Raw genomic sequence first — 25,005 nt, 5'->3', positions numbered from 1 at the left:
CAGCAGCTTCTCATCTAGTGTTCAGACATCTTGTCCCTAGACTTCAGGATTGAATGACTGCACACTGGATCCAGAGCGCCTGCGATAAGTAACGGCTGTATTTATTATCACTTCGCTTGAACATATTATACTACTTTTTGCGAATAAATCTTTGTGCGTTGGAAACACAAATCGAGGTTCGACAATCGTTATTGGTTAGCGACAATACGCACTTAACAAATGTCACTACAGAGAACTATAAATTCTGGATAATACATTCCATGCATTGGGCCTACAATTATTGGACAAAAAAACCAGAAGAGATGGAAACACTTTCTGCAAGGTGACTGTTTTTCTTCAAGACTCCCTTTTCTGTTTTTTTCGCAAAAACACCATTATCTGTTTTTTTCTTAGGTTTCCTAAACAGCAGAAAGAGGACTGCCACCATGGTGCCCCACCTCCTCAAGCTCTATTGGGCTTGGACATGGCACCAAATCTATAGTGACTACTCACATACACTGATCTGGATTGGTTCACCAGACAGTAAGAGTGACCAAGCAGTGTGTAATCCCCACAATGTGTTGCAAAGTAAATGCCAGTTAAAGATGTTTTATCCAGCTAAGACCTCAAAAGTTCAAGGAACATATCATTCTAGACAGAAATTGTCTTTTAACAGTCTGTTAAAAGTTCAGCTTGGCTCTCCCTTAGATGATCAGTGGGGCTCATCTGACAATTACTTCTTAGCAGCATGTAAATTATATGACCCACAGTTGAGCCACTGTATGGTATTGAAAACAGAAAGAAAGTTGTCAGTGCTTATCCTTTAAACTGCATATCTGTGTGTGTCTAGCAAAATGAAAACATGAGGTATTAGTTCATATTTTGATCAAAAGACTTAAGCCTGCATCCCACGTCAAGGGTACCTCATTATATGCAGGTCCTACACTGACCTATATGCTTTAAACACTATTAAAATGCAGTTAAAATCAGATGCACTCACCTCCCAGGTATAGGGGTTTACATCTAGCAAAGGCTAGCTTGTGAGCCACACCCAAATGTGCCTTAAATATGCTTGATGGACAGCTGCTATGACAAAAAGGCAATATTTTGAAACAAAACCAGAGAAAAATGCAGGCTTAAGTCAGTGTAGGACCTGCATATAATGAGGTACCCTTGACGTGGGATGCAGGCTTAAGTCTTTTGATCAAAATATGAACTAATACCTCATGTTTTCAGTTTGCTAGACACACACAGATATGCAGTTTAAAGGATAAGCGCTGACAACTTTCTTTCTGTTTTGTATACATATATGGGCATTTATATTGCCACGCAGCTGGTACCACATACAATATGGGATATACCGAGCGCGGGCTTGTTGCCAAGCAGCTGGTACCATATATAATGTGGGATATACCGAGCGCGGGCTTATTTTTCTCTGGTTTTGTTTCAAAATATTGCCTTTTTTGTCATAGCAGCTGTCCATCAAGCCTATTTAAGGCACATTTGGGTGTGGCTCACAAGCTAGCCTTTGCTAGATGTAAACCCCTATACCTGGGAGGTGAGTGCATCTGATTTTAACTGCATTTTAATAGTGTTTAAAGCATATAGGTCAGTGTAGGACCTGCATATAATGAGGTACCCTTGACGTGGGATGCAGGCTTAAGTCTTTCGATCAAAATATGAACTAATACCTCATGTTTTCAGTTTGCTAGACACACACAGATATGCAGTTTAAAGGATAAGCGCTGACAACTTTCTTTCTGTTTTGTATACATATATGGGCATTTATATTGCCACGCAGCTGGTACCACATACAATATGGGATATACCGAGCGCGGGCTTGTTGCCAAGCAGCTGGTACCATATATAATGTGGGATATACCGAGCGCGGGCTTATTTTTCACTGTATGGTATTGAATGATAAATGTAATGATGTAGCACAGACCCTTGTGTTTCTAACTCCCATTGTCCTATAGATTGTAAGCTTGCGAGCAAGGTTCTCTTACCTCTCTGTCTGTATGTATTACCCAGTATGGTTTTATCAATGTTTGTTCCCAATTGTAAAGCGCTATGGAATTTGCTGGCGCTATATAAATAAATGTTGATGATGATGATGAATGTAGGACATAAAATAACAATAAATAGACGGACATATATAAATATCTTGGGCCTGATTCATTAAGAATTGTAAATGCTGATACATGCCATACTTTGCATTAAATTGCTCCTTGCATGCTCAGAAACGCACTATATGCCAGTGAACGCAGGTGTATGCAATACATCTTTGAGCACAAAGGACAGCACGGTGGCTTAGTGTTTAGCACTTCTGCCTCGCAGAACTAGGGTCATGAGTTCAATTCCTGACCATGGCCTTATCTCTGTGGAGTTTGCATGTTCTCCCAGTGTTTGCGTGGGTTTCCTCTGGGTACTCCAGTTTCCTCCCACACTCCAAAAACATACTAGTAGGTTAATTGGCTGCTATTAAATTGTCCTTAGTCTCTCTCGGTATGTGTGTGTGTACGTTAGGGGATTTACATTGTAAGCTCCAATGGGGCAGGGACTGATGTGAATGAGTTCTTTGTACAGCGCTGCAGAATTAGTGGTGCTATATAAACAAATAGATGATAGATGATGACGAAAGGACACTACAAACAATTAAATATTGAACACCCTGCGCTGAGTACTAATACACCAGAGGCAAAACACACAGTATGAAGATAGTGGTAGTATACAAAACATTTAATAAATGCATATAGATATAACAGGATAATTCCATTCATTTACACAGTCTATGATTTCAAGGCCAGAATGGGGAGAGGAAGGGGTGTATGTGTAAGCGCCTGCGGGGAACAGGACAGACACACACAGAAGAACTTACTTGATAAAAGATAGTCACCTCCTGTCCGATTCCGATGCCCCAGCCGTTGTCCTATCCCAGCAGATCAGCAACCCTTGTCACCTCCAACCACGTCCCTCTGAGGAAGAGACAGAAATTACGGCCGTGCCTACCAGGAAAGGCCTGTCCGAAACCACGGCAATGAGCGAAGACACTCTTAGTCAAGCTCGCTTGCCACCACCTCATATTCCTCTTGCCAAGGCGCGGGGGACTACGAGCACTTGAGGCCAGGAACAGTCCCGCCTCAAGCACCCCACTCACCTCTCGGTGAGGGCCTAACCGAAAGGGGGAATCGAGCGTTATACTCACCGGGACACTCCCACTTCCGGTCCTGTTCTCCTGCTCCTCCCCGACACCTGCGGATGACAAGGAACACACAGCCTTCCTCTGCGCTATCAGTGAGACTAAGGTGTACACCCACAACACTAAACTTATTACAACAAGCGACCTGACCCTAACAACTCGCTAATGGCCGGCAACGCAACTAGAATACACAACTATAACACTAACTGGTTGTGGTGTACTAAAGGGACCTACTCACTATACTCTACGGGGAACACCAGCCGGTGTTCACGGTTGATTCCGGAGGGCGGTTCCTAACCCCCTCACCCAGGTCGTACCAAGAAGACTGTCTTCTTGCTATGGGGTCACCCACGGAATCCTAAGGACCGGCTGCACAAGGCCCGAAAGAGGCTCACTGGAACAGCACATCAACCTGAGAGTAGACTGCCGCACGGACCAGCCGATCATCACCACGTTGAACCGCCCGACTGCCTCCACCCAGATCGTGTCCCTCCCGTGGAACCGCCAAAGAACCTGCACGGAACTCAGGCTTGGGACACTCAACCAGAACCACGGGCCGTCCCTGGAACTGAATCAAGCTGTGCCGCACTGCCAATGACTCTCAATCATCCCCTCTGGAACCAGCGTAACCCCAGGAACCTATGGGACTGGAAAACTAAGTGTGCTCTTCACTGGCTATGTTGTACAAGCTGGTAACTACACTTATCCCCACAGTACAGGTTAGTTCAGAAAAACAGGAAACAAGAGCCTACCTTTAATGGGGGCCTGACGTCTTGCACCTGGAAACAAATATGTAGCACACCAAACATACGATATACAAAGCAATACTCGCCGCGCAGACAGAATAAAACAATATACAGTATATGGCAAGCTAATACACGAGTACACAGCTGCTAGCCAACCATCCGGTTGCTACAGCACCAACAGGAGCCTTCTGCTCTACTGTTACCTTACTCCTCTTAGTGTACTCACCTCGCACACAGGACCGCGCCTACTCTGCTCAGGGCTCTTCCGCCACTGACTACCACCAGGGCCTTATGTCCTACACCATGGGCCTCTCTGCCCAGCTGACTACAGAGCCTTGTGCTCTGACTATGGGCCTTAGCCCCCTCTCTAACTTGGGCTCTGAGCATACTCACTAGGGCCTTGTGCCCTTCTACCTAGGGGCACAAACCCCTGCCTGACCAGGCCTTGTGGCCTTCCTAACTCTGAGCACTCGCCCACTACCTAACTACTAGGACCTTGTGCCCTTTATGGACTATGGGCTTTGAGCCTTCTGACTCGGCCCTGTGGCCTCTGCTAACTATGGCCTCTAGGCCACTAACTAACTCTAAGGGCCTTGTACCCCTTGGGATACCAGCCCCTAACTAACTAACTAGGGCCTTGTGCCCTTGTAACACTATTGGGCTATCAGCCCACTACCTAGTAGGGCCTATTACCCAGCTCCCTGGGCCTTGTGCCCCTAATTGATGCCCACGGGCCTTGTGCCCGACCGTGGAAATGGGCCTAGTGCCCCACTTAATGTTGCGTATACTTACCTGCTCTGCGCAGGATACTCAACTTGCCCCGCAGCCTTCTTTCTTCGGGTCTTCCAGACCCTCCAGCCGTCGGCGCCTCTTCTCCACTTCGGTGCAGGTCTTCCGGCTGCTCTAAGGGCTGGGGCGCTCTCGGCCCTTACAAGGGCTCCGTGCCGAAGTCTCCGGGCTTGGCCCTCTTCTTTCTTTCTGGGACGGGGCGGTCTTAGCCCTGACAAGGGCTCCCCGCCGACGTCTCCGGCGTTGAGTGACAGTGGCAGGTTAGCTACTTGCCCTGACAAGGGCACCCTGACACTTCCGGCGTCTTCTTTGTCTTGATCCGCCGCTCCGGACATCCCACGACGTCCTCACTCCTCTCCGCCAACGGACTTCTGACAAGATGGCGCCGGACAGCGGTTTATATACTCGCCGGCGCGGCGTCATCACTGGGCACCGCCGCGACCGCTGATTGTCTCGCAACGGCGGCAATCTTTCAAACGGCCGGAGGTGAGCTGTGATTGGCTCACCTATCCGGCCGCTGATTGGCCAGCGGAGAAAGGCGAGCCTTGATTGGCTCATCCTTCCTCCGCTGCCCAGACCTGCAGGAAGAAGGGAATACTCACCCATGCTGGACCGGTAAGTAAACATTCTCTTCCTTCTTCACCCGCTTGATGGGCACAGCAGCCAGGGCCATCTTCTGTCCCTCCAGGGACACGCCAGCAGCTTCCATCTTCGCCCTCTTCCCGGGCACCGGATCCAGGGCTCCCGGAGACACCTCTACATATGCACTTAGTCAATTTGCAGTAAGGCTGCCAAGGTTGAGCGCACTCACCAGCATTTGTTCAAGCTTTGGGCATCTCTAAGGTACGTGTTTTTCAGTCGTATCACTGGCAGCAGCTAAGGGTCAGGAACCTGTATGCCATTTTAAATCTAGTCCCTTTACAACACAGAACACTCTAAGGGGTGTTTACTAAACAGCAGGTTTAAAAAAGTGGAGATGATGCCTATAGCACCCAATCAGATTCTAGCTGTCTGCAGAATGTACTAAATAAATGATAACTAAAATCTGATTGATTGCTATAGGCAACATCTCCACTTTTTCAAACCCGCAGTTTAGTAAATCTAGCCCTAAGACTTTGACTGTCATTTGCTAATTAGTGTCCTTTATTTATATGTGGAAATTTCTATTTCTGCTTATCACCTGCCACAAGATGCAAAGGCAGGATCCATATATATTTTTCATCCGAGTTATAGTCTAGTTGTTAGCAGCCACTATCCACTAAGAGAACTTGCATGTTACTAGAGCACACATTTGCAGTCCCTTCCAATACAAGTGGGAAACATTTTTTTCACTATCATTCAAAAACTCACTTATTTATTTCACATGCATGTTGTATATTTTCTGCATCACCAATATTTTACCACTGTGGTTGTTTTTCTCGTTACCTCAACTCATGCACCAAACAGCAATTTACTTCCGTTGATTAACGAATTTATGTGATGCTGGTACCAATAAAATGTTTTTTTTGTTAAAAATAGCACATTCTGTATTTTTATGTGTACATAAGTGATGGTAGGTCTGGCCTCGGCGCTGTACTGTCTGGTGCTGACTTTGAGCATACACTGCAGGGTGCTACTACTGCACAGCTTCTCTTTCTTATTCAAATCTGCCGCCTCCAGTTCCTGACCTATTCTGCGGGGTTGTCACATGACGCGGTGACGTCACGGTGGAGTCCGGTCACATGATTGTGATGTCATCAACTGTCTTTCAGGAACCTCGCATGTAGGTCCGGGTGAGTTATCGGTCACAGTGTGCGGGAGCCCGGGGAGCTTGTGCGGTGACACGGAGGCCGGCAGCTGACCGGCGGGCAGGCGCTGTGGTACTTGTACACATTCGGTAGACATTCCCGTGTGTTGGGATTATTTCATTAATGTTATTAAGACAGTTATTGTCCTCACTATCATTATGGTTCATTATTTGAATATATTATGTGATGTCACAGTGCCTCTTACTGCGTCATGGTGCTCAGCTACTGTGAGCATGTTCTGTAATGTCCAGCGGCTCCTCATTCATGGAAACACTGTCACTGACGTGTATGTACCAGTGTGGTAAATGTAATAAGTATACATCAGAAAACATCTAACAGTTGCTGATTGTATATAATAGAGGAGGAACTGATATTTTACATTAACTTTTCTAGGATTGTCCTTCTTTGTACATCATATTCTATAATATTATACCACCATTTTTTGTCTCTTCTTATGCTAAGTATATAGTGGGCTTGATATAGTTAACGCCACATTAAGATTCTACTTTTATATTATGCATGTTTCTCAGCAGTATGTTCCTTTTTTGTTTCTGGTTTGAGTGAAATAGGAAATTATCCTGTGAGGAGTTTGTATGTTCTCCCTATGTTTGCGTGGGTTGCCTCCGGGTGCTCCAGTTTCCTCCCACACTCCAAAAACATACTGGTAGGTTAATTGGCTGCTATCAAAATTGACCCTAGAGTGTCTCTATCTCTCTCGACTGTAAGCTCCATTGGGGCAGGGACTGATGTGAATGAGTTCTCTGTACAGGGCTGCGGAATCAGTGGCGCTATATAAATAAATGGTGATGATGATCCTCTCTGAACACAATAGAGAATGTCAATAAAATGGATATTTTCTGAAAGCACATATTTTTTTTTGTATCCTAAAAAAGTAGAGAAATCTGAAAATAGTCTAAAAATGTCTTCAATGGAATGACAATTTTACACAATATTATTTTAAAACTTGCGTATTTAGGATGTAAAAACATCTACTTTTTTAAGTCCTTCAAAAAACTGTCCATTGTTTCTAAGAAAATAGTTGTTGTTTTTTTTTTAATCATCCTCTTGAGACAAGATAATTTCACCCTTTTAAAATTGGAGTTCTGATTCAGTCGGAGAATAAAATAATAGAAATAAAACGCTACAATATATGTGTTCTATAAATGAAATGTTTTGTTGGGTGGGGTCTGAAATGCCGATGACCACAATTCCGACAACAATTATTGTGACACTAAAATGCCGATGGGTATAATTCCAACATGAAGGAAATACAGACTTACTTAAAAACTGATAGGCAACACTGCAATAAACGCAGACAGCAGAGTCATTGTTGTCACTTAAAATGCGAGGACCCGGCACCTGTATAATGTCTTACCCTTAGTAAAAAGAAAAAAAGCATGGGGGTGCTTTCTATAAACACTATTAACCTTGGCAACACTAGGGTTCGTAGTGTTTCTAAGGGGGACCTGTACGGTTTTTGTTTTATGTTTATGTGAGTAAGACAAAATAATCATCTCAAAGTTTTAGTACATGGGACACGCAGACCTCAAATGAGACAGTGGTGAGGACCTTAAACTTCTGAATGTTCTTCACCATACATGCAGGGTACTTTTAGGCAAGGCTTGAAAAAAATGTAGGAGCCAGCTTCAAAACTATAAGAGCCAAGTAACAGGAGTGATGCAGTGCATAGCTGTGGCATGATTTATGCAAGTTCCTGCTTGATTTATCCTTTTGTAGGTGTGGCTTTCTTTAGAAGATGGATATCACAGGAAATAATAGGGTTTCTTTAGCTGTCACTGAAAATGGTAAGAAGACAGCTCTGGAATGTATGGGTCACTTTGCCTGCCCAGGAGAGTCCCTGCATATTCAGTCAGAAGGGAGTCCCACATACAGGTAGTATCCAGACAGGCATCTATTACATTGGTCATGCGTTGTTAGTCATAGGGCCTCTGCCCCTCTTTCCCTCTCACAGCTGTGCTTGTGCAACCCATTCCCCAGGACTGGTGCTACCATAAGGCAAACCTAGTAGGGCGCCAATGGTTAGTGGGTGCCTAAAACAGTGTACAAGTGACATAATGTCACTCATCCATTGTTTTACTGTCCCTGCAACACTTCCACATGGAGAAGCAGCCACTGTCTTACCTTAAGCTTTCAGTTGCTGCTTCTCAGTGTCACTGATCGTATGTGTGAGTGGTGTAAAACAGGGGCAACTTGTATTTCATAAAATGCTGTTTGGATAGATAAATGGTTATATGCAGTCAATTTTATTACAAAGGAAGACGTTATATAATCAATTTCTTTTTATTAAAATACTGCTAGGCCTAAAATGCAATTTGATTCAGTTTTAAAATGCATATTGTAACATTTTTACATATAAATCCTCACTATTACAGGACTTGAGAGGTTTCACATGTTATTTACATTCTTTATGTAGCTGAGTGCAAACTATATTTGTATGTTATCACAGTAATTTCAGAATGAGAGGCATGTTCTGAAATGTAGAGGAAAACAGGAAGTATGCCGTTACACAGTCGCAGCTTTATCTCGAATATAATAAATGTTTTTTATATATATATATATATATATATATATATATATATTACACCTTTTTAATGTTCCCAATAGCGCTTTTATATAAGTCAACACATATTACATGTTTCCAACTACATGGCTGTACAGAGAGAGAGAGACAAGATAACTGTTCCCTATTCCATAAAAATATATACATTTCTTTTTGCTCCTGTTTGTCTAGGTACTCATTATGATTGTTGCTTGAAAATGCATTTATTACCACTAAAATATCATAAGTAGATCTAAATGATGTGGGTGTACTGTATCTTTGTAGTATTACAATGCTTATGTGATTGCCTACAGTTAAATGTAAGAAACAAATGTTAGCGAAAGTGTCATACTAATGTTGAAATCAAGTATTGAACTTGGATACTTAAATACATTTATTGCACTTTTGCAGGTTTCCTCTGTGAACAATGGAAGAAGCTGGTCTCCAGTGGGAGTTAGAAACTGAGGTGCAGATAAATATCCATTCGAGAGTTCACGTGGACACTGTGCTCTCCAGCTTGGAGGAGCAGAGGAGAAAGAACTTCTTATGTGACATCACACTGATAGTAGAGAATGTTTCGTTCCGAGCACACAAGGCTCTACTAGCTGCTAGCAGTGAATATTTTTCCATGATGTTTGCTGATGAGGGAGATGTGGGCCAGTCAATTTATGTCATGGAAGGAATGGTTGCTGAGATCTTTGGAACATTGCTGCAGTTTATTTACACTGGAAATGTTCATGTGAGTGAAAAATGCCTTCAGCAAATAGTGGCAACTGCACAGATTTTAAAAGTAGATGATTTAGTGAAAGCCTATGCAGATTATCAGGAGAGCCAAAGCTATGCCAAGACCCTCCTAGATGTAGCTGACAATGAGTTAGTAGAGGAAATGGATAGCGACTTGCCCAAGCGTAAACGAGGAAGACCAAAGAAACTGTTATGTGTTCAAGATAACAGAAAGATGGATGTTAGTCCTGTGGCACAGACTGAGACAGACTCAGACCATGGAAATAGCTCAGAGCACATCAAGGCTACAAATGTTCTCAATGGAAGCACATTCAACGAGCAAGAACTTGTTAGTGATTATGCTGCAGAGGTGACATGTGATTTAAACCCCAGGCCTTTGGAAGGACAAATGTTTCGGAAGAGGCACAGTAAGCGCAGACTTCAGAGGTCAATTATGCTTCGAGACTACAGACTTGCTGAGGATAATGAGGAACATGAACCACTCAAGCATGTTCTAGGCAGAAGAAAACAACCCAGCACTGAAGCTCACTGCAAGGATTGTGGCAAAGTGTTCAAATACAAGCACTTCCTAGCTATTCACCGTAGAACTCACACAGGTACGAAAAGAATAGTTAAAATTAAGTCCACTGTTAGACATATGTGGTTCCTGTGTAAGACTTCCTCTTGTGGGCTCTACCCGTGTACATACCCTTCATGATGCCCCTTGTATAGTCCTCATGCCCCAAGTTACTTCCTGTGCACTTCCAGGTTAAAGTGCTAACATATGTTTTATTCCGCTGTAGGACCCATTTTACATTGATTGAACATCTCCAGTTCGTCTCCAGTGTTTACAGTAGGCAGGTGATTATGACTTAATCCTTCACACTGTCTTTTCCCAAAGTCATCTCTATAATTAGCAACATAATTTACTTCCAGAGTAATGGCTATAAATTACTGGGGCCTAACAGCAAAAGTGTCATGTTTAAAATTACATCCTTCCACTAACGCTGCAAGACACAAATTCATGTTCACCTGAGACTGGTTAAAGAACTGCTCTCCTCATATCAGCCCTGTGATAGCACCGTGAGATTGTTTCCTCCCACCTGTTTAGGGACAGGAAACAGATGCCCAACCCCAACAACCCAGAGTCATCTTGTCTTTACTTACTTGGGATATGGGTGGAAGATGTCCACTATCACCTTTCACTTTCTTTATGGGACTTCTTATTTGTTCCCTCCCAATTCTTGACTCTTGCCTACATTCTGGCAAGGAACTGGTATGGGTCATCCTCGGGTGACAAGAAGAGACTGCACCTGACTCGAGCCTGGAAGTTGAACAGCAGATGTTGGTTCATGCTGCAGTGCTGGATCTTGAGTCACAAAGGCAGCATATGACCCTGAACGTTGATGTCCCCCATATACATGCTGGACAATAGTGTCATTATTGACCATAGATACTCTAGCGAAAAGGGCCGAGCAGGAGGGAGTATTAGATGCATCATTTAGTGGAGGGCAAACTGAGACCTTTTCATTTTGTGGGTCTCCCATTTCGTGTTTCCTCAGATTCAAGTAATGTCATGAAAGTGATGGTGGAGATTGTGGGCTTCCTTAGGATGAAGTAGTCTTTTAGGCTCCTACTTATTGTGCTCTAAGTTTAGCGGAGAAGTTGGACACTGAACCATCCGTCAATGGTTGTTTGTCTAGTCCTGTCCTGTCATAATTGGGATGGAGTATAAATGAGAAAAGTCAGGTTTGAGTAACTCAGAAAACAAAATCTACTTGGGCATTCATCCAAAGTTTGTGGTGTCTCAAGACTAGAATTCTTCCCTATAAGGCAGGTGGTGTGTAATGGCACAGCAAATGTGAGCCACTCAAGGTGGAGAGATCAGAAGGGACTTAATGTGGCATTCACACAGGGCCTTTGAACCACAAAGACCTTCTAGTAGTATGGGAAGCATTGAATGCAATTTCAACTAAGATACTTAACAAAATTGTAAGAGTAAGATCTCAATATTACTATGTTTGCTTATATAATCGTTAAGAAACCACTCTTGCAAAATATGACAAATATATATCCGAGACAAATGTTCTATCCCTCTCAGCAGTACACTTCAAGGGAAAGTTGCACACCTTAGCAAACTTCCTAAACTGCTAGACAATAATCTTTAAACCAGATATTCCAGAACATTACAATCAGGTGGCGTTTCCCAGATATTGATATATTTGCCTCTAGAACAGATCAGAAAGCAGAAAAGTTCTTCTCAATGAACCTTAGAACGGGCCAAAAAATAGGATTTTAGTATATGTTACACCTTTCCCTCTGTTCTTAGTGCTGAGGCTATAAGTGAAAATACAGGAGGAGGGAATACAGAGTCTTCTCCCCATTTTGGTGAAATCTCTCTCCTGGAAAGCTTGGACTTAAAAGATCCTGGGATCTATCTACCCAGTGTCCAAGCATCTCACTTCACAGGTTACAATGCTTTGAGTAGACATCAAGATACTTATATGACAACCTGGATCCTGAGAGGCTTGAGGAATAATAGGGCTGTCTGAAATGTTGATTTATATTCTTCTGAAGAGCAGGAAGCCAGTCACTTTCAAATTTACTTCAAGGTATTGAATGCTTTCTCTTGTGTAACAATGAACACAATTCAGATCCAGATACTGAGTATCCCTGCTAATAGTTTTTGTTTAGAGTTCAGGGGGCATTATTAAGCATTATTGAACGTTTGGCCACAAACTGATAGAATACACATGGAAGCTGAGGATTGTCAAGGTTGCAGACAGATTGGTCACAAGGCTATGCAACTCAATACCTCTTGGAACTTCAGTTGTGTTTTGATTAGCCTATTCCTTTTCCCTACTCGAGCCAATAGAAGATGCCTCTTTGAAATTCCTGTCTTTAAATGTGTAATATTTGATATGCTAGGAACCATACCTTTCTCTCGAGAAAGGTGAAGTAATCATAAAATTAAACCCAACCATCCATCCTAAAGCCATCTCTAACGTCAATGGGTTGCAAGATCTTATCGGTCCTTCCTTGTGCAAATCCAAAGTCAGAAAGATAACCATCTTTCTTGTTTAAGTCTAGGAGAAGAACTACAAGGCTATCAACCAGATTACACTATTAAGTCTGCCATCCAAGGTATCGCCATTGGATTCAGTGTGCTTCAACCAGTAGTCCCTTCCTGAATAATTTGAGTTGGTATATCTCCTGGTCAGTGCTGTCATTGGATAATATGGAAAATCTGGATTATTCTTTCCATTAATTCAGTTTGCATGAATCCTCAATGATGGCTTCCTTAACTTTCCACCCCTCTGCTTAGATGCATTTATATTAAATTAGTTTTTGCAAGCCATTTTGTTGTACATGAGTGATTATTGTATTTCACTGAGCTTCTAGCGATGGGTGGGGTTTTAACGTCTAAATTCCTGTTCTTAAGCAGGTGGGATGGGACAATATCATAGAATTGTCATGGATGAGTCATGGAAACTCGTGTGTTGGTTAGAATAATCTAGACTTTTTATTCTTGCTAGTTTGTCAGAATGAGTGGCTCTTAGAGGACACTAATGATTTGTTCAGACACTATGATGTCCAGCACCTTAACACTTAGATTACTGTGGTTAAAAAGTTTGCCCTCGTTTTCACTCTTAGATTCAGTTAATTCTAGTTGCTGCTATAATAGAAATAATGTGCCCAACTTACTGGAAAATGGAAAATCTCTACTTATTGATTAATCTCAGGCTCAGTCTGTATTGGTTCATAGTGGATAGGAGGACGTTTCTATTACAGTGGAGACCACGCTATCTCAGTTCCCTGCCAAACCCTATGGAGTGAAAAGAGAGTTTGTCATATGGTACCTGACCCAGGTAGGGTCCAAGTTACTATTAAATATCGCTCTCATTTTACACGTTTCGGTCCTTTAACATTAATTATTTTATTTATTAGGTTGTTTTTTTTTGGGTTTTTTTATTTACTATTTGAAAGAAATATTTTGTGTCCTTAAATATAACACTTCACCTGAGGAGAAACGAAAAGAACAATGGATATTTTATGCATCTTGGAAGACCTGCCTTTATTTTTTACACTGTTAGTGAATTTGCTCCTGTTTCCCTATGTTCCCAATTGATAGCTGTCTGTATTTCTTATGATATTTCAGGAGAGCGTCCCTTCAGATGTGCAGAATGTGGGAAAGGTTTCTCCCAGAAGCACTCGCTGCAAGGCCATGAGCGCATACACACAGGAGAGAGACCCTATAGCTGTACTATATGCAATAAGTCTCTTGCAACTAAGCATTCCTTATTGGAGCACATGAGTTTACATGCAGGTAGGTACTTGCACTGCACTCAGTACAAGCTGTTCAGTTACTTCACAAGGTGGGCTAGAAATACAATGATAACAAATGTTGAACCTTTTTAAAATTTGTTGTATTACTGGATTATTGTGGGCAAATAGGTGAACTTGTCTTAGGGTGGTGTTACACAAGTTGGTTTAGCGTCAGTGGGAAAACAAAATAAAAGCTTTCTTCAATATTTTAGAGCATTTTGTCATTCTGGCAGGAAAAAACTCCATTTCTCAAAATCCCCCCAACAGGTCATGTTCTGAGGATGTCTTTTACTCATGCACAGATAAGTTGTGTATTTGGCTGGCTCCATAACTGTGCCACTGGTTCCCTCAGACAAAAATCATGAAAACTTGGGGGTACTTGAAGACTAGAGTTGAGAAACATTGCTCTACACAATATCTAAATTTCTGAGGATCAGTTTATTCACTTAACTGATGGGAGCAGGAGAAATAACAAAGACTTCTGCTGTATTATGCACTTTTTGATTCAGCTATTTTCCCGCTGTCTTAAAATCTGCAAGAAGCATTCTAAAAACTCTGACGGAGAGAATAATATGCGTTCATCTACGTAGGCACATTCTTTTGAACAGGAGGAGAAAAAAATGTATGCTTTTCCTGTAGGAGAAAAGGACAGAAAAAAACATCTTTGGGTAGATTTACTAAACCTGCTAAAAAGGAAAATATTCTAGAATGTACTATATAAATGCTAGCTAGAATCTGCTTACTGTGGGCAATACCTTCACATTTAACATTTTTAGAATGTTTAGTAAATTTACCTCCTAGTATGGATCTCAATCCTAGTATTGATGAACCGAATCTCATTAAACATAATGCCAAAAATTAGATTTTTCTTGTCCTTATTGAACACATTGGTTTGCTGCCTCTGTGAGGCTTTATGAAGGATGTAATTTACACAGGTGTTGCAGTGCATAAGATGAGAACATGTATATTTGAGGAGTCAATCCATTATTTGTCACCTTCTAAAGTCTACTGTTCTTGCCATAGCTTTATGAAAGTGAATTATGCCCTCTACCAATATATGATATTTCTGATGCTAATGGATCTGGGAAGGGTTACAAAGCCACTGATAAAGTACAATTGGAGAACATTCAATCCTGTTCTAACTCTTTATTCTAAACAGTTGTCCTCCAATAAAAATCACTGCTCACACAGAGCTTCAAGATTAAAACTATGGATTGATGGGCCTTTCTTGTAATGTCGGTGTTCTTGAGTCCACCATGAACAATACACTAAACAGTATGACTTGCATGCTAGAATATCAAACTCTGCATGGAGAACATTACCATCTGTCTCAAGTTTGCCAAAGACTGGGTGATCATTGAAAAGGTTATTGGGAGTATTTTCTGTTGACATATGAAATAAAAGTGGAACGATTTTGGTTTAAATGTGAAATGTTCTATTTGGAGAGAACAAAATATAAATTCCAACTGTAGTGGAACTAAAATGGATTAGAGTTACTTTACAAGCTCTGGATATTGGGAGCTCACAATCATTGATGGAAGATATCATTCTGGATTGTACCAGCTATTTGTGGACTGTCATGGTAGCTGTCCATGCAGAACATTGATAAAAAAAAAAAAACACAAGTGTATCTTATGGAAAGTGCAAGGCAGAATTATTTTTTTTGTGATAGCCATGTCTGATATCAACTGAATGTTATGGTATGACCTGAAGTGGGCAGATCAATCAATACTACCTGCTAACATCAATGAGTTTAGCCAGTTCTGTAAAGAGCAATGGGACAAATAATTCAAAGTTCATAAGGGTCACTTACAAACCACACAAAATAGGACCTGTAATGATTATTTTTTTGCGCAAGTGTGCCTCATTGCCCACCCAGCGCAATTGTATGGCCATTTCCTGGTTCTTGAAACTGCTCCCAGATATTCCTGACAATGCACACAGTGGAAAGCGTAAATTGCCACTTCAGAGTCTGCTGACTCTTTAGGATGATCCTCAGCTTTAATTGTCTTTGGAGGTTTTTATTATATCGCTTAAAGTGTTTCTATAACTGCAATTTCCTGTTACAATGCAGAAGCACTCTTCTATTCTCATTTTATGCAGACCGATTTAACTGTTTGTAAAGGAGAGGAACACACAAGTTGTGTGAGTCTCAGGTCACCAGATTATGGCATTTTGATGATCATGGAAAATAGGGACACTATTAGTTATTATTATTTGTATATATTTTACTCACTAAATGTGTTTTGACCTTAACTAAATATCCCCAAATGATTATTGAACGTTAAGTTGTATAAGGAGTGTTACAAGGTTGTGTGCATAGAACTTGTTCATGCTAAATACTAATATTGTATGTCGCTCTATGTTGCACAACTAAATCAGTCATACAGTATACATAAATGTTTTATTAAGTTGGAATACCTTGACCTCATGTTTCTACTTTGAAAGAAAAACACTACTGCAGTAATTTTAGAAACAATTTTTTGTAATTTTTGGCATCACCATGAACTTGTCAAACAAAACGTTAGGTGTATTAACTTCATATAGAGGTGCATTTAATGCTACAATCTTCCTGCATCCATTTGACAGGCACCTCCATATCTTTACAGTGTGCTGTTGGAGGACCCTGTTCTTTCCACTGTCTAACTCTCAAGGGTGGCTTCCTGCTTACCAAAATTCCTCTGTACACATCATAATATAGACCTTGTCGCAACAACTGCTTCCTTACTTTCTCAGTCACACAATCCACTTATTCCTACAAGATCTGTGCACTCATCTTTGGCTTTATTCTGTGCTGTTAGAAACATTATCATCTAATTGGCTACAAGTTCTTCTCTCCCTGCCCACTTCAAAACTTCAGTCCATGTGCATTTTATTATAAATGGAACTCAAGCAAAACTGAAATAGAAAATCATTTATAATAAGTGTAAATTTCAATTTTAGACCACATAATGGTAAAGATCTTCTGGGTATCTTGTTTGCATTTATAAAAACGTTATATAGTGTATACTGAAGATTTGTAGTCTTTGGAAAAGTTATTAACTCCTTTTTTTTTCACTTCATCAGGGAAAAAAGCATTTACTTGTGACCAGTGTGGAAAATATTTCAGTCAAAAAAGACAGCTGAAGAGTCATTATCGTGTACATACAGGTAAGCACAGATCCTAATATTTCATTTATTGTTCAGTGTTTTTTATAGAAGGAACATATTACTTTGAAGAAAAATTATTAATTTATTTATAATTTAATACTGACACATTGTGCTGAAATGTATGAATAACATAGCTTTCAAATAGCCAGGAGTCATTAGTTTGTTGCTGCTTTCAAAATTCAGGGTCACAAAGGGTTCAATAGAGGTAATTTAAAGTAAAATACTAACTTGCTCTACATAGTGTGATTTTGCAAAACATTCATTCACCATAGTAAAAAAAAATACACTTGTCACAAGTGGTGGTCACTTCGACTTCATGGAGCTCCAAATTAAAACTTTGATGGTACTGGAAATGATGATTATATTAAGGAATTCAAGTTTGAGCTAATACGTCTGATGTGTACAACATAGCTTATATTTCAATTCCAAAACATTGGTGAATGACAATTAGTTCTAATACCGAAAAGGTAAAAAAAAAACGTGCTCTTATATTTATTTATTTTTTCTTGTGTCTTTTCTCCATGAATGTAAGGTGGTGGGTTACCAGAGTGCAATGTCTGCCAACGAAAGTTCATGGACGCTGCACAGTTAAAAAAACATCTAAGATCTCATACAGGTGCGCTTATTTTACTATATTACTATATGATGTGTATGTTGAAAATGCCTCCAGTTATCAGAGTTAAGGCTACAGCATAGGCCAAGCTCTAAATTATTGCTGTGTATTACATTTAACTCGATAGGACTGGCCTACGTTGATTCTGGTTGTAGTTGATTGCAGGCCGTACAGTGATGGCTTCTTTAACCCAGCTTGTAGCGAGATCCATGCAATTTATTTGCTTCCTTCTATAGAGAAATGAGCCTAAATGGCCCCATCAATGCCACATAGCTCCATGTAAAACAGTATTGTGTGGTGATGTTAGTTGACTTTGGAAAGTTCTATGAATGTTTTCTACTGATGGTGTATTTCTGTTGGTTACGTTGTTGTCTTCTAGGGTGTTTCATGTTCATCAAAGCACAATGCAGTACAGCAAATGTAAATGGTATGAAGATCATTTTATTCATTTGAATTTGCTGTTTTCCCTTTGTCATCTGTGCTTCAAAAATATGTTTAAAGTGAAAAAAAAAATTGCTGTTTAGTATCATTGATCATAATGGGTCCATGAGATGCATTATAGGAGATATAGCTTATTATGGTGTGTGCGTGCGCACTCTCACGGTCACTGCTATATTTAGTACTAATAGTCTGTATTTTTTCATACAGGTGAAAGGCCATTTACATGTGAGATATGTGGAAAATCCTTCACTGCTAAAAGTTCATTACAAACGCATATCCGGATACATAGGTACTGTATATTTAAATATTGTCTTTTACCTACTTGGATGATATACACTCTCTACTGTAAGTGTTTCTACACAGTAATACAGATGACCAGTCCTCTGCCCTGTTAGCCAGGCTTCCTTTCCCTCATATTTCTCCATGCCATCATACACACACATGCAGGTATTACTGCTCACACATTCTGCAAAATAGTTCTGCTTGCAGTAAAGTAAGATTGTGTAGGGTAATGAAGCTGGGAGTACATTACATTGTTAAACATTTGCACTATCGTACCGAGTTGCTTTCTAACTTTACACTGTATCTAAATATCCTAAAATTATACACTCAAGTTTACTTTGGAGCAATGTCATTTAGGCTAGAGGCACATGAGCACTTTAAGTACCTGCATAATTTAGCCCTGGGAATTCAGAGCTTATAGATGTAAGCACTAAGTTCCTGCCACACAAGAGCTGGTGCACTCTGCCAACAGTGTCTGTCTTCTTTAAGGGTAACCGCCAGTAGAGAAAATAAGCATTGAGTAAAATAAGTGTAGAAGATAGCCATGTGACATTTGCCATATAAAACCCTAAATACTCAGCAGTATAAAATGTTACTAATTATTGTTTTTGTTCTAGGGGACAGGACTCATGATTTCACAAATGTTAACATCTTATGACCAGGCGTCCCATACAACCATGTATTCCCTTCCTCATACAGTCTACCCCCTATCTTTCTTATGTCTGGGGAGAGCAGAGGCCATTTTGCTGCTGCTCTTGAAACAGTTGCTTGTCAGGCCTTCTATGGGCAGCACGGTGGCTAAGTGGTTAGCACTTCTGCCTCACAGCACTGGGGTCATGAGTTCAATTCCCAACCATGACTTTATCTGTGTGCAGTTTGTATGTTCTCCCCGTGTTTGTGTGGGAGAACATTCAATCCTCCGGGTGCTCCGGTTTCCTCCCACACTCCAAAAAACATACTATTAGGTTAATTGGCTGCTATCAAAATTGACCCTAGTGTGTCTCTCTCTCATGGGGTCACAGGTGTTTTGTCAAATGGAAATGGAATTGGCTAACTCTTAGGTGTCCCTAGCTCTGGTCCCTGTGATAAATTCATTCCTGCTAATATGCGTATTAGCCGGAAGACAAAATTAATGATGATGATTTTTTTTTGTATTGTGCAATTAATGGTAATGATTTTTTTTTGTATTGTGCATTCTTCCATAAAATGCAGTTTGTCTGCATCGTTTGCATCAGAGAAATTGTAAGCCTGTTTCATATTTGTAACCCTGCTTCATATTTCAAGACAATATGCCAGTATCTTACTAAATAGTTTATAGGCTGCTATTTTTGTTATTTTAACACAATTAAACCTATATAATTTATATGAGAGACATTGCCCTAGTAGGGTTATGTATTCGATACAACAGCAGATATCATAACAACATTTATTTTTTCTTTTCAGGGGGGAAAAGCCATATACTTGTAACATTTGTGGGAAAGCCTTTTCAGACTCCAGTGCCAAAAGGAGACATTGCATTTTGCATACAGGAAAGAAGCCATTCTCCTGCCCAGACTGCAAGGTACAGTTCTCCCGCCTGGACAATCTGAAGACACACATGAAGATCCATAGCAAAGAAAAACAATCACAGGACATTGCTATAAGCACCGGAGGCACAGACGAAGCAAGAAACATACTTCAGCTGCAGCAGTATCAGCTAGCGACACCTAATGGACAAGAAATACAGTTACTGGTCACAGATGGTGTCCATAACCTGAACTTCATGTCAGGGCATGGCCAAGGCATTAGTATTGTCACCACTGATGCGCCTCAAAGCATAACAGACCAAGCTGCAAACCTTGCCCTGATCACACATCAGTCTCCAGCCTTGCATGGCTTGTCTGTTACATCCCACCAGCAAGTACAATCCATTCACAACATTGATTTGATGGAAAGTAGGGTGCAAACTGTGCTACCAGAGCAGATGCATGTTATCACCCTCTCAAAGGAAGCACTTGACCAGCTGCAGGGGCGGACTCAGATACAAGCTCACCCATCTCATGGCATCTTGAACCAAACTGTTCGTGTCCCTGACCATGCTCAGCAAGCTTTAACTGTAAACCCTGTAGTCCAAGCTGTGCCTGGACATCCGATCCAAGCACAGGCCTTCCAGATACAAGCCAGCGCTGTCTCCTTTATAAACCCACCGATTGAAACAACACACTCAACTACTGTGTGATTTCAATTAATTCTCTATTGAAAATACTTGTGTACAAGAAATATTTTTATTCTAATGTAAATCTGGATGACAGACTAATTTGTATCAGGGACATGCACATTTTTCAATACAGAAGCCTTTTATATAACCAGATGTGCACAGTTTGTATTTCTGATACATGTTTTCATGAAAGACAAGTAGAGGGCTAAAGTAATACTGCAAATTTAAATTCTGCATGTATCCATAGCTTTAAAAATTGTATTTATATTTTAAAGTTCTGGGTATTCTGCATTTAGTTTGCCTTTCATTAAACAAGTGACCGGCTGAGACCAATATTGTCAAATACAAAGGTATCTAATTTATGGAAGTTAGGTAAACTGTACAGAAAATTGTATGTTTGCTTTTGGTTTCTAGAATTCAATTCAAATGACCGAAATGTATGTAGAAATGTTTAAAAAAAATCAAACAAAAAACACTGTTTTGTTCAAACTTTCATTTTATAAGAAGTATAACACAACTGGAAATGTATGAAATGTGGCTCTGAGTAGGGGATACCAACTATCCTATAAGGGTTACATTATTCTATACATAAAAGGAAAAGTGTTACATTTAGTGACACTCCCATGTTTAATTATCTTGAACTGCTTATTGGAGATATTTCTTTTCTTTTTTTAGTCTCATTGGATGGAGCCACTTCAATGGATAATGCTGTTGTCTCATATGTTTCAGTAATCCAGACTTTGGTGGAACCAACCTGATTCTTGAACCATGAAAAGGCATGTTAATATAGAGTGGACTGAGGACATGGTTGGGCAAAGCTGGAGCAGATCGTAGGGCTTATTGTTAATTTCCAAAACTTTGTTGAGAGATGTGCGTCTAGCCCGTTGGGGTTTATGTCACTCATCCAGCCGTTTGACTCGACCCATTAAGACAGGCTTAAAGAAAAGCGTTTGAATTTGTGAGGCATTGCAAATATACTGTTCTCTGTATACAATAACACTATTACCCATGCAATTTTCTATCACAAAATATCCACTTTATATGTACATGTATTATATGTACATCGCCTATTTGCCGATACTTCTCCATTGCACTGGCCATGTACAAACCTGGTATGTCTTATGTCCATCTGTAACATAGCAAATAGTTGTTCTATGCATTTCTTTTACAAATAAATGATGGCTGTTACTTTGTTTAATTTTGCATAGTGACTATTAAAGAACTAGAAAAGTTTAGAAAAATACTAATATAGAGAAAAATGTACTCCTTAGTACAGTGATGGGCAACAGGCAGCCCACCATGCCTTTCACCTGTGTCCCCCAGCTATTTTCTGCATTATGATAGGTTAATCCTTTTCTCTGCTTTTTGCCCTGTTGACTCTAGCTCTTATTCTCTGCTTTATACCACACCAAGATTTAACCACGGCCCCAGCTGTTAAGTAAGAAATTGGGCCGTGTTTAAAGCTCAGCAGGGCATAAAGCAGAGAATAACATAACTTATTATTTGCCAAGAGAAGGTGACATTGGCATCACGTAACCTCCCCCTTACAAGCTCGCCTACTACAAAAAGCACATCCAAGATCAGAGGAAGCGGGACATGCTGGCAACACCATGTGTTCTCCCTCCTTTATTTGCCGGAAAGGGCTGTATGATTCCTAATCTAAGAAGTGATTTGGAGTGTTTGTGGGGTCTATTCTAAGAGCATGTGTCTCATACTTTGATTAAGTGTATTTTAACTTATTAACAAAATTAAGGATAATGTGTGGCCGTTGAAGTCTGTCAGATTGCCTATCAATGCCTTAGGAGATATGAGGAAAATATCACTATATTACATTAATTACACATGCGCGGTTATGAAGATGGCTAAGCTGGAGATGAGGCCAAATACAATGTTAAGAAGCTGTTAGTGTAAAATTGATTTGACCACCATCACAGTATTCAGCCACGGCTTTGATAGAAATGGAGGCGCCACGGGAAAAACAGCTGCATGGAGCAGAACCTGGACCTCTGGCTTGGAAGCATTAGGGATTACCATAAAAATATATTTTCCTAGTACAGCTTTAAAGTGGTGTATATTTGTAAAGAACTACAATGCTCCTGTTTTACATGAAGAGCTAGTTATCTAGTTTTATGCCATCTTTATACTGCCAGCTTCGTTCAGTGTGATACAATTAAATATAATTCATTTCTTGAAATTAACTAGAAAAATATTGTATTTTCATGGTTGTTCAATGTGCCTCTCTCATATAAAATGTTTATAGAGAGTTTTACTGATTTGCTAAGCTTTTTCACTAACAATAATAGAAATATTTATCTTGCATTCCAAAAGAATATTTTTTATTTTTTTTTATATATAATCTGTTTTTATTGAAGTTTAACATCATATACAAGTATATGCAATAACATTAACTCAAAATTCCAATACTTCAAACTTTACTCAGCAGTTGCGTTTTCACCCATGGTGAGGTACATTTGCTTAATTTTTCTCAAAGGAGTAAATACGATAAAATAGGGTGAAATAATTGTGCAAAAAGGGGGTAAAGAGATAGAAGGAAAGAGGGGGAGGGTGGGTATGGGAGAGAGAGGGGGTATGTGATAAGCTTCATACATTCCGCTGAGCGAACAACACTTTATTTTTAAACTCAATCCATTCCGACCACAGTATGTAAAATGCTCTATTTTTGTCCTCTGCCGCATAAATTATTTCATCCATTACCATATAGAAATCTATCCGTGTAAACCATTCTTTTATGGTAGGGACCAGCGGTGACCTCCAGTGTACCGGTATCGCCGCCTTTGCAGCGCCATTAAGATACTTTACCAAGGACTTTTTATATTTGTAGACTGGCATATTAGTGTCGTTAAGTAGCCAGAACCTTGGGCAATTTAGTAATTCAGTTCCCACAATCGTTTTGGAGATGAGAATAATCGTATCCCAAAAGGGTCTGATTTCCGGGCAATCCCACCAGATATGTAATGGAGTGCCCAAAGCTCCCAGACATCTCTAGCATAGATCTGAGCCCCCGGGAATCATTTTTGCTAGGAGACTGGGACAACGGTACCACCTAGTCAGTACCTTGAAATGAGTTTCAACTGCTCTCACACTGACTGAAATAACATGGGTATGCTAAAATATGTTCCCCCATTCTGTTTCCGGTATGACTATGTCTAACTCCCGCTCCCAGTCCCTTGTGAATTTAGGTAGTGCTTTGGATGATTGTTCGATCAATATCTTATAAATAGATGATAGGGTATGCCTAGGGCGATGTGCTGCAGTGCAAAGGGCCTCAAACTGTGTGCAAGTCCTGCCAGCCTCCTTATGGATTCCCCTGGAGCAGGCAAAGTGTCTCAACTGGATATGTCTCCAAATTTCCACATTAGGTAGACCCCACTTTGCCTTTATCTCAGCAAAGGGTATGACCCCAGACCTGCCCACCAGCTGGCCGACATGGGTGCTCCCTGCCTGGATCCAATGTTTAAATGACTGTCTATTTAAGCCGAGGGGAAAGTCCGGGTTATCAAAAAGCGCCGTCAAGGGTGAGTGCTTTGTGGAGATGTTTGGGATATGACGCAGCTTTGACCATCTGGCCAGTGTGGGAGATATAGTCGGGTGTTTAACAATGGGAAGAGAAGACTGCCATGGGACAAGATCAATCACTGTCTTTAAAGCATAATCCTCAATCCAGACCCACTGCCTGTCCCCTCCTCCTCGTGACCAGTCTAGAACCCTGTTCAGCATGACAGTGTCGTAATATGTTAAAAAATGTGGAAGCTGCAGACCACCATCACATTTGCGTTTATATAATATGTCATGTCTGAAGCGAGGTGTCCTGCCCCTCCAGACAAAATGTCTAATGGCCTTATGTAGCTCATTGAACCATGAAGTGGGAACATGAATTGGTAGCGTGTGTAGTAGGTATAACACTGTCGGGAGTAAGTTCATTTTGACGACATTAACTCTACCTATCGGGGAAAAGTCCTTCTGAAGCCAATCCCTCAGATTGGTGCGTATAGTCGCAGTAATAGGAAGTTATCTGCGTATATTTTTTGAATTGTCTTTGTTTATGATCACCCCCAGATACTTGAGATGCGTGGGGTGCCAGACAAAGGGAAAAGCCGACTTCAGACCTTCAATTATGTTGGGTGGGCAGGAAATATTAAGGGCCACTGACTTTGAATAATTAATTTTAAAGTGAGATAATTCTCCAAAAACA

The 25,005-nt window shown here is 40.7% G+C and overlaps 1 protein-coding gene across 8 annotated transcripts; it reads left to right on the top strand.

The window, feature by feature from the left end:
- Positions 1 to 6,405: 6,405 nt before the first annotated feature.
- On the top strand, positions 6,406 to 21,980 carry ZBTB24 (zinc finger and BTB domain containing 24). 8 transcript variants are annotated; one of them, XM_075202893.1, is made up of 7 exons: positions 6,406 to 6,485; positions 9,472 to 10,400; positions 13,943 to 14,110; positions 17,176 to 17,259; positions 17,792 to 17,875; positions 18,521 to 18,602; positions 20,039 to 21,980. In XM_075202893.1, the coding sequence occupies exons 2-7, from the start codon at positions 9,488 to 9,490 to the stop codon at positions 20,811 to 20,813; spliced, it is 2,106 nt and encodes a 701-aa protein (XP_075058994.1). In that variant the 5' UTR covers positions 6,406 to 6,485; positions 9,472 to 9,487; the 3' UTR covers positions 20,814 to 21,980. The 8 variants fall into 8 exon arrangements, with proteins under 8 accessions (XP_075058994.1, XP_075059000.1, XP_075058996.1 ...); XM_075202899.1 differs by having other exon boundaries at positions 6,455 to 6,475; XM_075202895.1 differs by lacking the exon at positions 6,406 to 6,485 and adding an exon at positions 6,486 to 6,572.
- Positions 21,981 to 25,005: the final 3,025 nt, after the last annotated feature.

Source organism: Mixophyes fleayi, chromosome 3 (genome assembly GCF_038048845.1).
Source record: "Mixophyes fleayi isolate aMixFle1 chromosome 3, aMixFle1.hap1, whole genome shotgun sequence".
Lineage (NCBI taxonomy): Eukaryota > Metazoa > Chordata > Amphibia > Anura > Limnodynastidae > Mixophyes > Mixophyes fleayi.
Note: the sequence above shows the minus strand (reverse complement) of the source record. Positions and strands in the feature narration are given on the sequence as shown.